Source organism: Branchiostoma belcheri, unplaced genomic scaffold (assembly GCF_001625305.1).
Source record: "Branchiostoma belcheri isolate BF01 breed outbred unplaced genomic scaffold, Haploidv18h27 scaffold116, whole genome shotgun sequence".
NCBI classification, from domain to species: Eukaryota; Metazoa; Chordata; class Leptocardii; order Amphioxiformes; family Branchiostomatidae; genus Branchiostoma; species Branchiostoma belcheri.
The window spans coordinates 179888-196965 of record NW_017802558.1 but is presented as its reverse complement, the minus strand read 5'-3'; the positions used below and the strand labels follow the sequence as shown (position 1 = coordinate 196965).

Sequence of the window (17078 nt, the reverse complement as noted above, 5' to 3'; positions counted from 1 at the left end):
CGTATGCGAGCTATTTTTTAATATCTACAAAGTGTTGTATTTTTTANGAATTTTTTTTCGTAAATGTCAACAGTGCCATGCGCCAGCACCCCTCCCCAACATATAAAGCGGCGCAGTGTGTCGGCCTCGCATACGATTTTAGTTTATAAGCTTATCTTTCAAAAAATACCACCTTTTTGTCCCTTTCCATGAACATTCTTTCCACAGTTTCATTCTTAAAATGCTGTATATGTCGTAGGGGTTACATAATGTCCATTTTGAAGCCCGAAAGAGCCGAAATCGCCAATTTTTTGTTGCCATTCCAAGGGCGCCCATCCCTCCCACCGAAAAATGGGTCATTGACCTTTCAGCACGCTGTATTTAGCTTACTGCGGCGCTATTTGGAAAAACAGGCCGTGGGTAAGGTCCAGTAAAAAGAACAGCCAAAAGAACGCTAAGATTTCGCGCGAGTAGGGGTCACGTGACTCACTCAAAATGGCGGATGGCGTGTCTTGTTTGCGAGCGGAGAAGCTGTGCGCTTTGCGGCAGCATTTGGGCCGGTAGACGATCTTTTTCACGGCCATATCCTACGTAGATTTGCAGATGTGGTATGAGATTATGAGCGAATATAATTTTGTTGATTTACAGTGCACAGGTAGAGACGCGTTTTTATTCGGTAGAAAATTACTTAGTATGTGTGAAAATCATGAAAGAACACAAAGGATAACGCCGCATAATGACGGCCGAGTATGAACTCGGCCGAGTATGAACTCGGCCGAGTATGAACTCGGCCGAGTATGAACTCGGCCGAGTATGAACTCGGCCGAGTATGAACTCGGCCGAGTATGAACTCGGCCGAGTATGAACTCGGCCGAGTATGAACTCGGCCGAGTATGAACTCGGCCGAGTGAGTATGAACTCGGCCGAGTGAGTATGAACTCGGCCGAGTTGAGTATGAACTCGGCCGAGTTGAGTACTAGTAGTTCTTACATGCGCGTGCAGTGCGGGGCGTTGAACTCGGCCGAGTATGAACTCGGCCGAGTATGAACTCACGGCCGAGTATGAACTCGGCCGAGTATGAACTCGGCCGAGTATGAACTCGGCCGAGTATGAACTCACTCGGCCGAGTTCATGCTCACTCGGCCGAGTTCATGCTCACTCGGCCGAGTTCATGCTCACTCGGCCGAGTTCATGCTCACTCGGCCGAGTTCATGCTCACTCGGCCGAGTTCATGCTCACTCGGCCGAGTGAGTATGAACTCGGCCTACATGTAGTGATGGGTAATTACATCATGTTGCAATTTTATAGCAGGAGGGATTTAGACTCCTGTCCCCAAATATGTGAATGTGTTCGAGTAAGAATTAACAGAGCATGCTCAGCAGACCATATGCGAAGGTAAACATTATGCATTTGCTTTGCAAATGTTACATGTACCTTTCTAGTATATATTTTCATCAGCAATATTTTGCTATGTGTCTTCTGTTGCAACATTAGGTCCTGAAGGACCAGTATGAGAGTGAGAAGACTGAAGTTGCCAGGCTGAAGGAGCTGCTGGCAAAGAGTGGAGACAAGGGTGACATTGCCATAGCAACTGCTGCCGCGGCAACCGTCATCAGCACCGGTGTGTCCATAGAGGAGAGGGACAGACTGCAGAAACAGCTGGTGGATGTGCATAAGGTAAGCAGACATAGGATCAGCTATGGATGAAGGAAACCCTCACTTTGGCTAGTTATCAGTAACAGGGCTCTATCCAGCTCAAATTTTTTTTCATCAACCCAGGTTCATGATTGGACCTGGGGGGAGAGTGCTCACAATTTAAGGGTGTCTGGGTATAAATTTTGGAAATTTTTCATGAGAAATTTTCAACTCCTCTTTAAAAAAGTTGAGACTTGTAAACATCACAGTTTCGTGGACGTCTGAAGTCTCCAACTTTTTGTTTTACTTGCATACTCAGTCTGGCTACTTTTACTTATACCAAGTAAACCACAATTCCGGGGTCTACATGTTTGTAAATACTGCGTGCATATATATTTTTCTAAACCGAATTTAATGTCATTTTTCCCCAACCGGGGGTTAGACGTGCTTGCACCAAGTGCACTTTAGTGCAGGTAAAATTGGTGCTGTGCAGGTTCATTTATTTCTGATGTGTAGACACCTAACCTGCACTGGTCCATGTGCTGGGTTTGTATAATTATACATACTAGGTTTCTGTGGATTTTTATTTGTTGCATCAACTGTTACCACCTCTGAAGTATACAAAAGAAATAATGGCAATGGTTTCTGAACAGTTTATATCATGCTCCATACTTCCTAAATTCTGAGTGGTGCAGGTAAAACTTGTTGGGTGCAGGTAATTTTCTAATGTTATCTGCACCAGTGTACATGTATAGGTATGCAGAAAAAAGGATTTCGAGCCCTGTACATGTTTGAACCGTCTGATTATCTCAATGCAGGAACTTGCTGAAATGCGGGCAAAGTACGAAGCCACGTATGCTCAGCTGCAGACCATGGTGGAGGCCTCTGGAAAGGACTCCATTGAAGAGAAGATCGAGGCAGTGAAGAAAGAGAAGGCGGTGATCACGGAGGAGGAACAGAGGCTGAGAGACGAGATTGAACAGTGGAGGAAGGAGTTTGTGGACAGGGAGGGGAGAGACCCAACAGAGGAGGACAGGTATGGGCCGTGGGGTTTATGTTTAATATGTTTCCCATCACAGATTGAAGTAAAACATTTTCAATTTTTTTTTCAAATTGAATATAAAATATTTGGCAACAGGTGCATGCAATTTTGTATATGCCAATGGTTTAGGTCCTGACTCATAATTGATTTGTATTTCCAGAAAGTACCGTATTTCAAAATTGCAGGACAAAAGATTAACATTCTACCATATTGCAGAACACTGAATAGAATTATGTCTAGTTATGTTTACCGAAGGAGATCATATTGTTTTTGCTCTGTTTCCCCTTCTTCTTCTCCAAACAAAAAGGTCAATGATCTGAATCAGATGTCTGTCACCATTGTAACTGATGTTGGGTTACATCATGTTGCAATTTTATAGCAGGAGTGATTTAGGCTCCTGTCACCATATATTAAATGAATGTGTTTGAGTAAGAATTAACAGAGCAGACTATATGCGAAGGTAAACATTACGCATTTGCTTTGCAAATGTTACCTTTCTAGTAATTATAAGTAAACTTGTGTGTTTGTAGGCCCAGTATGGTCCAGGAGAACTATGTACAGCTGGAGGAAGTAGGGCTACTGAACAAACAGCTGGAGGAGAAACTGGAGACCCTGCTACTGCTGAGGGACGGCAAGATGCCACAGGTCAAAGTGGAGAAGGTCCCTGAACCCATCACGGTATGTTCTCTGGTCTAACAGTGTGTATAGGAAAAATTAATGAAGGTTAGACATCCAGGTAAGACCAATTTGATTATTTTTGATTATGTGGATGAAATCTGCGCACACCAAAAAACAGTCTGAAAATTATACAAAGCAGCTGCAAAATATGCAAATATATGCTGTAGATTGCAAAAAAAATATTATCTAGAAAACGACACTAATGTCGTAGAAGGCCAAACTCAGTTCCACAGGAAAAGAAGAAAACATGAAGAAATGAAAATGAAGAGTCTATTATTCGCCATACCATTGCCGTGTACATGTACTGTGTGTTTACTCATTTGTTCAACAACTTTTTTATTTGCATCAGTTTTGGGGTTCCCGGAGAATGTCATCCATATAATCAAATCAACATGGCCAGAAATAATTAATGATACTCTTTGAGATAGACAATTTAAACTCTACTACTGGAGAAAATACTTCTTGATATTTTGAGTTACATTCAACACTTTTCTCGAATGTACTAACAGTGTAGCATGAACTACATTTAACTTTCAGCTCATTCTAGTGACGGATGTCACTCAAAGCAAGCATTGCAGAGTTTCATGCAAAATTGTTTCCTGCTTTTTGGTCTAACTTGTAATTATAATGTCTGTTGTCAACTTTTGATATTCAAGGTGACAGTTCCGGATCCCGCAGTAGTTGCTGAGTTGGACGCCACCCGGCAGAAACTGGCAGAACTGCAGCAGCTGCTCCAACAGAAGGAGAAGGAGAAGAAAGATTTGGAGAAGGAGAAGAAAGCACTGGAGAAGGAGAACAAGAAACTGAGCAAGAACAAAAGCTCCGGGAGTCCTACGGCTAGTACAGGACAGCTGTCACAGCTACAGCTGTTACTACAAGCTGTCGTTGAACAGGTAAAGCACAGCGCAATAACCTTTTTAGGAATTCTTTGCAATTTGTACCTGCTTGATCCGGTTGATCATTGGAAGAACATGCCTAGGAGTCCCCCAAAAGTACGTTTGTATGTTTGTTTTCAAATCATCATCATCATAGTAATAATCCATAAATGTATCCCAGTGCCATAACCAATATGAAACAGGGGCTTCTGATTTGTCAACATCATCTGGCTATCATGAAAGTTCATCTGTGTTCTTGATTGTTCCAGCACAAATTTAAGAGAATAATGTTCTCATCTAAAGCTTTCGACCAGGCACACTGGTCTTCCTCAGTAGACTGACCCAGTGAGGCTTGTCACGTGGCTTCTTTGAAGTGTGGCATCAACACTGGGTCAAAGGTACTTTGTAAACGATGTCTCACTGGGTCAGTCTACTGAGGAAGACCAGAGTGACTGGTCGAAAGCTCTAGGTGAGAGAATTTCTCTTTTGTGTTGGAACAAAAGTTTTACATCATCTGGCTAGATGGTAATTATAGTAAATAAATGTATCCCCCGTTCTTCCCAGGTGCACAGTATCCACGGTGATGTGAAGAAAGCAGCAGAAAAGGTGCAGAAGAGATGTAATGATGAGGAGGATCAGCAGGAGGCGCTGTCAGACACAAGGGACAAGGCACAGCAGGCTGTAGATGACTGGGCCAAGAAGTTTGAGGAGGAAAATGGGAGAGAGCCAACTGAAGAGGACAGGTTAGTAACAATTTAAACCATAATTATGACACCAATAACACTATTTACATTTCACATACTACATTTAGTATGATTTACATCTCACAAATATGCTAAAGAGTACAGCTAAGGGTACTGATAAAATATTGTCTATGTGAACAGGTGGTCACTATAAATGTTTGTATCAGTGGAAAAAATTATCTAAGGGACCGGAAATAGTGGTCATATTGGCCAGGTCTTCCTAGAGACGTAGAGGTCTGTACAGGTTTGGCTGTAAAAAATGAGATTAGTTGACTGAGGAGTGACACTTCCACTGGTCGTAACAGCAAAAACAGACGTTATGTACAGTATTTACAGGTTCATTGTACTGGGGAAATTCCCCTAGCTCTTCGCCACAAGCACAATGAACCTATCATCTGCCTGCGACCCTTTACAGTAGTGTGCATGTCGGCTGAGCAACAACTACCGGGATTTGAACTCCCAACCTCTTAGTCCAGAGGCAGGATCGCTAACCACTGGTCTACGCATGCTACTATATTCTAGAATAGTTATAAGATGCGAGACTGAGGATAATGACTGAGTATCTTTCTCCTTTAGAGATGAGGAGGCGGAGAATCTGTATGTCTCCCTGGAGGAGAGTCAGAAGAGGGTCCAGGAGAACCAGACCGCCATCCTGGCTCTGACGGCCATCAGGACAGGACAGGTGCCGCAGGAGTTTGCCATCACAGGACCTACACCAGCTGTAACAGCTGCGACAGGTGAGCATTCACTACCTCAAGACTTCTTTTCAAGTACAATGTACTTTAACAAGTAAGATATCAAGTACAGTCAAACTTGTCTAAGACGACCACTCAGGGGACTGAGGAAAAGTGGTCTTTTTATACAAGAAGCATGGCCATCAGACAAGACAGAGAACAAGAAACCCCAAGAAACCCGCAGCAAAATTCTGCCACAATGACCCAAAGTGACCAATGTCCGTGCCATTTTGTATTGCGCAACTTTTATAAAAATGTCATGCTGTCAAAATCAATGGCAAACTGGCCAATTTCATTAAAATTTCTCACTATAGTTATAAAGAAAAATTTCCCACCATACATTTGGAAATGACATACTATTAGGCAGAGATTGGGCCATGTGCGGTCCCAAATAGTGCTGGTTACAGTTGTGCTGGACAAGTGGTTGCTTAAGCAAGTCCTTTGATGATTACGTCTATATAGTATGGGAAAAAAAATTGGGACCAAGAAAAAGCTGACACTATGGCAGATGGTTGGCTTATAGAGGTGGTTCCTTCCCGAGCAAGTTTGTACTCTCTAAAAATATGAGTCAGATTGATGACCAAACTTCTTGTAGAGAAACTACAAAGGTCATGTCCCAGCATCTTACATTATATATATGTGCTTGCTTACATTTAGGTGTGTCTTCAGAAGAACTGTCCGAACTGGAGGACAGGATCCGTGAGTTGGAGGAGGAGAGGGATGAGCTGAAGGACACCAACTCTGACCTGACGGACAGCCTGGAGCAGCTCAAGCTGCAGCTGGCCAGCGCTGCCCAGGGGGACAGCTCTGCTGCTGTAGCTGCTGTAGCTGCTTTCTCAGCTGTCACAGAGGATGAGTCAGGAGAGCTCTCTGTAAGTTTACAATAGCAGGGCTCGAAACGCTTTTTTGGGATAACCTAAAAGATTGGGTGCACAAAAACTTTTGGTGCACTGTAATAAAAAAATAAAGTAGAATGTCAGCAAAACTAAATAAAATGATATGATTCATTTCTATTTTAGAGAATTTTCTAAAAATTTTTCTAAAAACAGGAATAACCAACGTGTAAACAATAATATCAATAAAATGCCTATTAATATCAATCAATAATTTTTCTGACACTCAAGTAAAATGTCAAGAATATGCTGTATACTTGTATACATTTAATATCTCTACTTAGTAATACGTAAACCTATGAAAATATTTGAGTGCACTGGTGCACCCACAGAAAAAATTGGGTGCACAGCTCCAATTTTGTATTCAGTATTTCGAGCCCTGGATATCAGCAGCCCTAGTCTTCTTCTAATTCTGGAGTCACCACTTCAGGACACACCAATTTAATTTGTTTGTTCTTGGAATTTTTCAGAAAGAATATGATGAAGCAACAGGGCAAAAAGAAGTAAGAAACAAGAGTTCCACGACCTCATACCTTTGCCAAATGATGTTAACCATTCCGACAGAAGAAATTAAACATTTTCCTTATTGATTATGAAAATAAGATCCTCATTTCATTTCCATCATGGATTATATCAGTTGATCATAATAATTATTCTCCATCCAATGGCAGCCTTAAGGTAACAGAGAAGGCTATTCTAGCACTTCCTCATAAATTATGCAAATGAGGTAATGGTTTCAAGAAATTATGTTTATTGATGTCAACTTCACTTAACTTCCAAATGTGGCAAGTACGAACTGTCTGGCAGTTACCGCTATGAAATTATAGCAATTTACAATTAATTATGCAAATTAGGTCTGCATTTACATAATCTATATATCCTGATGTTCCTCTCATTCCTAGATGCATGTCTAGATCACAAGATATCGAAACTGAATTCTGCTGCAGTACCTACGAAAGCTGCCAGTGTGGCCAAATCTGATCATTTCTAGGTCTCATGAAGACCTACCCACCTACCAAGTTTTATTACAATTCATCTAAAGCTAAAAAACAAACTCTTCAGTGTCACTAAATGAACCTGAACTAAGTGATGCTGGAGAAGAGCGACGGATGTCACTCAGAATGACCAGAAGTAATCTATTTGTAACTAATCTAATTGTAATTTATCCAGAGTTTGATTTGTCTTTGTGTATTGTTAACCTGGATGTCTAACCTTGATCAACGTATCCTACAATTATCAGCATACAAATGTAAGAATCATATGGTAAAACTAAAAGTCTTACTAAGTGTTTGTACATGTACTGAATCAGACGTTTGTCCCTGTAACAGGAGATGAGTGCCCACATGGCCAGTCTGCAGCAGGAGGTGGACAGTCTGGAGGCACAGCTCCGACAGGAGAAATCTGACCACAAGGACACCCAGGAAGAACTGGACAATCTCAAACAGGTAAGGCTAGGAAGAAAAATTGTGTTTCCGATTTCCCGACTGACCCTAGTAAAAACCTGCTGACCCTAGCCTTGATGAAGTAAGGCTGTAAAAGTTTCAAACACTCTGAATCTGAAACTTCATTTACTGCATTTTTCTTCAGTAAATCAGGACTGGTGAAATATTTGTTCACAAGCAAACAGGTGGACGGGTCTTTGAGACAGTCCTGATGCATTGTTAAACTTATTTGTTGGGTCATTTTTATATTGTCCAAAATCTAAAAAAATAGAATTAAGGGAAATAAAATCCATATATAACAAATCTATTTTTTTTCAGAATTGAAACCGGAAATACAACATTAATTTCCCCAGGCCTAAGGCAAATTATGCTTGACATCCATGTGAGCATGGGCTTTGGTTTGTGTAAAAATTTGAATTCCACTGATCCATACAAAACACTGAGCCCATCCATACACTGAGCCCAAGCAAAATATACATACATAACTTAGAGTGTACACTAGCTTGTACTTGGGCAAGTTTGACTGTACTTCTGACAGTTTTGCAGGAACTGGAGAAGCTGAAGGACCAGTGGGGTCAGGAGAAGACTGAGTGGGAGGGGAAGTTGGAGACAGGGAAACAGACGGCTCAGGACGAGCTGGCAGCCACAGACGAGGCCCTGCAGAAGGCCAAGGCTCGCATCGAGGAGCTGGAGAAGGCTCGTCTCAAGAACCTACCTGTGGACGCACAGGAGGAGGTCAAGGAACTGCAGATCAAACTGGTGAACATATTCTGTCATCTTGTCAGAGAGTAGATGTTGTAACTATTTTTAGGTGGCACCCAAAAAAATAAAGGGACTCCGCACTTGGCTTGTTTTGGGGCTATTTCAACAGATTCAAGTATGAAATGATGACAAAAATGTGTTAAGAAATGGTAGTAAAATAATGTCAATATCAGACAGATTCCGTTTTCCAGAATATCTTTTTGTTTTGCCACCCTAAAATTGCATTGGATGCCTTTAATACAGTTCTATCAGCTCCGGATGTACATGTAGGATAATGATAGTGATGACAGTTCCAACATGACAGACCTTTGTTGTCATGTCTGTAGGCTGCGGCGGAGGCAGCAAAGGCAGCTGCAGTGAAAGCCAAGATCAGCGCTGAAGGAGGGACGGCCGACTACAAACTCCAGGTGGATACACTCAACAAGGCTGTACAACAGGAAAAGAAGACCAACAAGGAGTTACAGGTAGGAAAATATCAATGCCATTTCTTGAGGAACTTCAGAAACCTGGGACATTTGAATGGATTCTTTTTAGTTCTTTTGGGGTCATTGCATCGTGTTTGGTACAAGTGTCAGGGCTTGGAATATTTTTTTTTCCATTTACATGGAGGGTTGCAAAATTACATGTCGTTAGAAATTTACATAATTATGCGATTTAAAAAAATCTACGTGCAAAATTGAAGTTGCTCCAGCCTGGAGTCTTCTCTACATTAGTTACACAACAAGATACATATTCTCCAACATCACATTATGATAGAGGGAAATTTTTACATACTATTAGTACATGTAGTAAGTGCACCTGGAAGAAATCAGGTGCACTCCTGCAAACCTGACGAATTTCAATACACTTTCTTTTTCCCTTTTTTTCATATTTAAAAAATAAAAATCCAACTTGAAGAACCAACAAATCAAATTGGTGTGGCCTTATGTTGAGTGTAAATCATGATTTTTTTTGTTGCAGTATTTTATATCAGTGTTTTTTGCGGTCACTTCTGTATCGTGAACCTATCATTACTAGTACTGTAAACCAATAATTCGCTTTATGCTGCACCTGCCGGCACCGCAAACTTATAGTTCCATGAACATGTCCGATTTTCTCAGACCGTGCAGTTTTGCTACCGTAAATCTCTGAATAAATAATGTTACTTCCTTACAGGATGCCCTTCTTAAGCACCGTAAGGAGAAGGAGAAGGAGGTGAAGGAAGTTGTGAAGGCGGCGGAGAAGAAGGAGAAGCAGCGTGCGGAGGAGGAGAAGAAGAAGATCTCTGCGCTGGAGAAGAAAATCGCGCAGCTGTCAGCTGCAGCAGCTGCAGCAGCTGCGCGACCAGCTGCAGCAGAGAGACCAACAACTGCCAAGGTCAGCACCTGTTTTTACAATTTTCCAGAATCCTGGGAGAAAAGCAAAAAGAAGTTTCATTTATTCATTACTGGAGTTATGCTGAACACATGCAATCAACAAATGCGTAAAAAGCTTGCTGCTACAGTAACAGTACCATTGGAAGAATCCAGGTGCACCATTTTTGAACTTCACCTTCATTTCCACAATAGTTACCTACATACTTAATATCAATAAAATTCATATACAACTAGAGGTCGGAGATCTCATGTCTTCGTCAGAGGTACATCGTTAGAGAAATTAACATGCGTATTCTTCACTCTTTTTAATAATCAATTTGGTCTAAAGAACAAAAGAATCTCTGTACTATTTTTATGGTACAGAACACCCTGAAACGGTTTGCCGCAGATTATACAGATGCGTCGTCACCCGTGTTAGCCCCCCCCCCTACGTTATTTGAGTTTGGACTGTTACTGGAAAAAAAAACGTTCAAGAAATTCTTACTGTGTTGAAAGTGTCATGACAGCGCCGCAAAATATAATAAGAGAAGATGTTATAAAGGAAAGAATCAGAACAGGGTGACTACTGCTGTTTTGTTAATTTGTCTTTATGACAAATAGAAGACTTGTTTCTTGTGTTCTTTGTGTCCTAACATTTGTACTTCTACATTTAGTATATTCCAAATCTAGGCATCTCGTTTTTCGGCCCTTCGTGTTTTTATTGCGCGCTTGCCTTAAATTTAAGGTAATTAGATTTAAGGTCTCCAGTGGACGTCATCCATAGCAATTACTTGGTGTGGCCGTAGAAAATAACCTGACATATGTCCAACCTATCCTCCCCCTACTGAAGTTATAGTACAATCCCTCAATGTAACGTCATTTGATCCCATCCCATTATGGGGTTCCCCGGCTATATCCAGCTGTCGGCTGTCTCCAAGCAGATGTAGGTGGGGGATTTCTAAACACAAAAGGTCCTATTACGGGGACATAACGACCTCCACGACTCTCATCTTTGAACTCAATCTTGGAGACTACCACAGTAACATGCCTATCAAATTTCATTAACTTCCATCCACACATACAAAAGTTATCCTGCTCACAAGAAAAATTAACAAAATGCCCCCTGTAGTCACAACGAAACCCCCCACGAAGCTCGGTAACGAACTTAACCTTGGTCCCGACAATAGTAAGCACCACACCAAGAATTATAATCAACATTTTACAAATACTTGAGTTATCTTGCTAACAAGCCACAAACACAAAAGGTGCACTAACGTGACGCACGGACCCCCCACGAAGCCGAAACTTGTACTTGACTTCGGCCTCAACAGCGGTAATATGCCTGCCAAAAATCATGGACGTCGAATCATGCCTTCCAGAGTTATATTGCAAAATCCGCAGTTCCCCACACTCCGGCGAGACAATTTCATAGTCCTTCTGACGAAGACAACTACTTGAGTAATTACCCACTACTAACAACTTAAAATCATAATACAGACTAAAATAATTGGCCAGTGGTCTTTGATGGTCAGAGATGAAATTCCAAGTGATACAAACTTGGGAATGATAGAACATTGAGTAGTAATAATTGAACACAGGAGTAATAAATCATATAAACATATCAAACAACTAAACAAAGGTACAAGGTAGGTTGCCAGTCAATTGTCTCACTGTGTCATATGGGTTCAGAAGTATTCTGATTTCAGTCTGTTTTTAAAAATAAACAATTTAACAAATATTACTTACACGTAGGCCCTAAAACTGTGTGTGTCCATATTAGAATTTTCTCTATTTCCAAAGCTGACAACCATTGAATTGAGTAAGAGTTGCCTGAAATAACACAATATATTTGATAGTACACTTTTCTTTGAATAAAAATGAAAATGTTTCCCCTTGATTTCTGAACTTGAAACCCATTTTAAACTAGAGAGGCCGACATTTGCTTGGGAGCAAATACAGCATATTTCAGTCCATCTCCCTCCCATGCAAAAGTGGACTATTCCAAACTTTAATACCCCAGTGTAAAACTGGCAAAGATTCTCAAATAAATGAATTATATAGTAGCTATGTAATTGAGAACAAAGATGCAAGAACAAGCACATTGAATCTCGAAAGCTTTACTAGTCTTATTACAGGTATGCAAATACTAACAATGATGAGATTTGATACATTTTGAAGGTCTTAGGCACATAAAATTGAATGTGTGGGTCATTCCGCACGACTTACGTGCAAGTGACCTCAGGTAACCCGCAATGGAACACGTGTTCCATGGATGGAACCGGCCATTCTTTAGATAGAACATGGAACGGGTATAGCACTTTTGGCCCTTTTTTTTGCTGAAAATAGCCATTAAAGTCCCCCAAATGAGTCATTTGGAAGTGGTGTATGCCAAATATGTGACTGCTATTCTGTAGACACATGTTCAAGGTACCCTTATACCGAATTTCAGATCATTTGGTTGTAAAACCAGGGCTCAGGATCCAAAAATCCATTTTTTGGCGAAAAATGCCCCAAAAAAACCTTCATAAAAATTTTTTAAAGGCATGTATCAAAAAAATGAAAAAAAAAGCCAGGGGGTATTGGCCCAATCTACCTCCATGCCAAATTTCAAGTCATTTGGCTGAATGATGGCGGAGTTGAATCCCTTTGACTGTGTGGCAGGAGGAGGAGAAGAAGAAGAAGGAGGAGAAGAAACATCAGAGAACACAATATGTTTCATCCATACCATGGTATGGACTGAAATATAAAAATAACATACCACTAATTTGACATGCAACATTATCCTACCGTAGTTACTGTGAACTCACAATCCTTTTGCATAATTTACCCCCATATTGGAAGGTTGTATTACCAGCCTTGGGCCCACAGATTATCCTGGGCAGCTGCCCCCACTTGTGGGAAGAGGCATTGTTCTTGCTATTATCATGTTAGTGTTAATGTACACCAGCCTGTATTCCCTCAGGGCTACTTCATTTCCACATAGAAAATACAGGTGTTTGTACATGTTTGCCTCAGGGCACATGTACAGCTTTTCAATTTTGTTGACATTAGGCCACACCAATTTAATTTGTTGTTTCTCGGATTCGCCCTGTCAATTTTTTTCTGATTTGCAAAAAAAAAAAATTTTTTTTGGGGGGGGGGGGGGTTACATGTAACTGCAAAATGCTCAATGAAAGACATATTTTGGCCCCAACGGTTGAAGAAAGTCCTTTTCTTCCTAATTGTTCAAGTTTTTCAATGTAACAAATGCAATTTTGTTTCATTAAAAGTTCAAAATCTATTGTTTTAATCATAAACCAGCCTAGTATGTTCACTTTATGGCTCATATTGTAACATTTCCGGCTATCATGAGGTGCCTTGGCCTTTTTTTTCGCCCTGTCGCTTCATTTTTATCTGAAAAAATCCGAGAGACAACAAAATTAAATTGGTGTGGCCTTAGAGTAAATGCAGTATGTGGATATAATTGGATATAAAGGATGAAAAGACATGTATTTTCTATATACTATATAATATATATATACAGTACTATAAATATTGTCCTAGCCCATCTTCTGAGTTCTACCTCTACAATGTACAATCATAGCTGAAATGATTCCATTGAAAAGCATCAAGGCTAATTTCTGGGTGGCAAAACCAAGAATATTCTGAATGAGCAAATCTGTCTGATATTGACATTCACTGCCATTTCTTAGCACATTTTCATCATTGTTTCATTGACATAGCCCTTACACAAGGTACTTGAGGTGTCTCTTTATTTTGTGGTACCGCCTATAAATAGCTATAGCCAGCATATGATAAAAAATCAAGCAACCGTTGTCCGTCATTGACATCGCATTTTCGCCTCACAGATATCAGTATATGTTAGGGTATAGGATGGATTTAACTTATTATTAGTACTGTGTACATAACATTAAAAGAATGACAGGAAAAGTGACTTTGAAAATCCATTTTTTGCCACCCTGACATTGCACTGGATACCCATAAAATTTCTCCAGGCCTGCATTTGCACAGATTTGACAAAACATCCCCTCTCTATTGTGAGCTAATTGCCCGCTCCCTCCTCCGTGGCATTAATACAGGATGACAATTGTGTCCAACAATACCCGACCCATGAAAATTTAAACACCTACATGCGTAACCTATCCCTGAGACAATGGCCCCTCGAGCGGCCGCGCCCGGGGCACTGATTTATCGGTCGGACAGTCGGAGCGGGTTATTTAGCAACGATGGGTGGCGGTAGTCATGAGTGGTATGAGATTCCGTATTACAACTACAGTTAGACGCCGTTCGCGAACACACACCACTGACCATGCTATCCGAGTGGTAAGCCCTTCTCTAGAACTACTTTGTGGAAGATCTTGTATCATTAGGGGAAATAATGATTTAATGAGTGATTTATTTGATAAGCATGCTGTCGTATTAAGCTACTTAAAAATCAAAGCAGCTATGTATGTATTAGGAAGGATATTGGATAATTTAAAATCGGAAAGCAAAAATTATTGACTCGTGTAAGATGCGTGCAAAATCTCACCGCGTTGTCATAGCGCTTGTCATAATAGTTTAAAAACAAACTATATCATACTGTATAAGCTGAGTACGCATGGAATTATCTGATTTGTTATTCTTTCATTAAGTAGCCAAGGAGCTTTAACTCTTGCAATAGCCATGTATTGACAGAAATAGGACTTTTCATACCTTATAAACTTAAAGGTATCTTAAGGTTTATAATTATAATATTCCTCGAATGTAGAGAGAGAAAGCTGTTTTTAAGAAGGGCAATAATGAACTGTGACAGAATTGAATATTATTGTTATTCAGATTATACTATATTTACTTAGGAGTCAGGACAGTAGCAGAGATGTTTTCACACATGTGCTCACTGCCCCTTCCATATGGTGAATTCAAAATTACTAAAGCTCACAGACATAAATAAGAAAGATGAATAACAAAGACATATTTGCAAAGGTGTATAACTTAACATTTGTCTGCCATACATTAATATCAGTTATGTTGCTTATCTATGAATAGTCCCTCATATTCATGTACAATGATAGTGTATGTAACTGCATTACATATACTGGAAAGGCATCAGATTCAGTATTTCATCATGAGTTGTAGTATCTAGATGCCAAGAAAAGAGTACTTAGTATTTGTTTATTTGAATTCACCACAAGTACAAATATACATTCTTGTCAAGTGAAAGGGAGGGCAAAACAGTATAGATACCTTTACAAGTTGTCCTCCCAAACGTCAATTTAAATATAGAACAATACAATATCAATTAAACAGATTACAATAAATATCAAACATTGTTAACATGAAATACAAATTCTTACAATATCATACATTAGACATGGAAAAACTGTCTACTACAATGTCATAAAATATCATACATTATATACAATAAGTGGTAAGGATTAAAAACTAGTAATAATACTAGTGACGTCTTAAAGCTGTACAGGAGGCACACCCACAGCAAGGAAAGTCGGAGCTGTAGTGAGCAAACTATTTATCCGGTACAGCACTTTATAACTTACTAACTGTTAAACAGTAGTTTTCAGGCATATACCTAAAAGAAAAGTTGACGTGTCATTTATTTCACTTTATTTTTGATTCAGCAGGGCACGGATGCCAAGACAGAGGCCAAACTCAAGCAGGTTCAGGAGCAGTACCAGGCACAGAAGAAAGAGGCGCAGGAGGCTAAGGAGCGAGTCAGGGCCCTGGAGCGAGAACTGAAGGAACTGAAGTCTGCCGCCGCCTCGGCCGCTGCAGGAGAGGTCAGGGTTCACACATACTACCTTCAGGCTGCACTTTAGAAGCACGTCGGCAGAACGTACTGTGCCTGCGCAGAACCCTGTATTCTCACGGGTTTTGTTGGATGTTTGGTCAACGTTGCATCAGAATTTTGCCATATATTTTCTGACTTAACATTTGGAAACTACAGACAGGATGCTTTCCTTATACAATTTGTATGCGCGAATATGACCTTATTAAGTTTTATGAGATTTCTGTCGAAGTGCTATGTACAATACATCACAGGTTTTCCGCAGGTGCAGTACGTTCTGCCGACATACTAAATTTAGACCATATGACACCAATAACACTAAATAAAATGCAACAGTTCAGTTCCTGAAAATAGTCAAACGTGATACATGTGCATGTACTAGGTGTTATTCAATGAACAAAGACGTTTGGACTAACTGATATAATTGGATTAACTGGCTGAAGAAATCAAGAGCTGGCTTGAGCTGGAAGTATGATTATGGTTTGATATTCAATACCTTCAAAATGGTTCATGTGTGGTGTGCAAGAAAAAATGTAAATCATTATGTTCATTGAGTTGCAATATTTTTGTTGCAGATGATAAGAAAATGTATAATTATATAATAATTATTACTTAATTATATAATAATAATTATAGATATTATTGTTGGCAGTCAAATTTGACTCTACATGTAATTTAAATCAAATTCAATTCTATTCTTTTATAAAGGCATGGCCTAAATTTGGTCAGGCTGCTCCCGAACATCAGCTAACCTTGGTCGGCTGGTGTTCGGGGGAAGGTTCTGAATGTGTGAGGGGGGCTTTAGTGATGACCATGTAGCTTTAAGTTATGAAATAGCTTTATAAGTGACTTCTATAATACTTAATGGTTCTTCTTTCTTAAACAGAAATCTGGTGCCAAAAAGACAGAGAAGCAGCTGAAGGACTTGGAGAAGAAATTGGAGTCAGAGAAGAAGAAGGTTGAAAGGGAAACCAAGAAAGCAGATGGCCTGGAACAGGAACTCAAGGAGGTCACCAAGGTAGGCAGCGTTGTCTTTTTGTGTAGTGTATTATATGTGTGCTGGAATGGCAGTATCTATATTTGTTGAGAATTTATTTCACTAAAAAAGGAAGGTAGCTAGAATACTGCCATGCAGAATGCCACTTTTTAAAATAAGATCTCTGAGATCTTATTTTA

General features: G+C 40.1%; 1 protein-coding gene across 2 annotated transcripts in view; it reads left to right on the top strand.

Annotated features, from left to right (window-relative positions):
• LOC109462403 (cingulin-like) overlaps positions 1–17078 on the top strand; it is a 32012-nt gene that overhangs the window by 7978 nt on the left and 6956 nt on the right. Inside the window, exons 13-26 of one of the 2 annotated variants that reach the window (XM_019758944.1) lie at positions 1474–1656; positions 2433–2650; positions 3187–3334; positions 3991–4227; positions 4774–4952; positions 5529–5689; positions 6344–6558; positions 7050–7082; positions 7908–8024; positions 8568–8780; positions 9110–9247; positions 9939–10139; positions 15739–15894; positions 16789–16920. In XM_019758944.1, coding sequence (XP_019614503.1) covers positions 1474–1656; positions 2433–2650; positions 3187–3334; positions 3991–4227; positions 4774–4952; positions 5529–5689; positions 6344–6558; positions 7050–7082; positions 7908–8024; positions 8568–8780; positions 9110–9247; positions 9939–10139; positions 15739–15894; positions 16789–16920 — 2331 coding nt within the window. The remainder of the gene's footprint in view (positions 1–1473; positions 1657–2432; positions 2651–3186; positions 3335–3990; positions 4228–4773; positions 4953–5528; positions 5690–6343; positions 6559–7049; positions 7083–7907; positions 8025–8567; positions 8781–9109; positions 9248–9938; positions 10140–15738; positions 15895–16788; positions 16921–17078) is intronic. The other variant, XM_019758945.1, reaches the window with a different exon arrangement.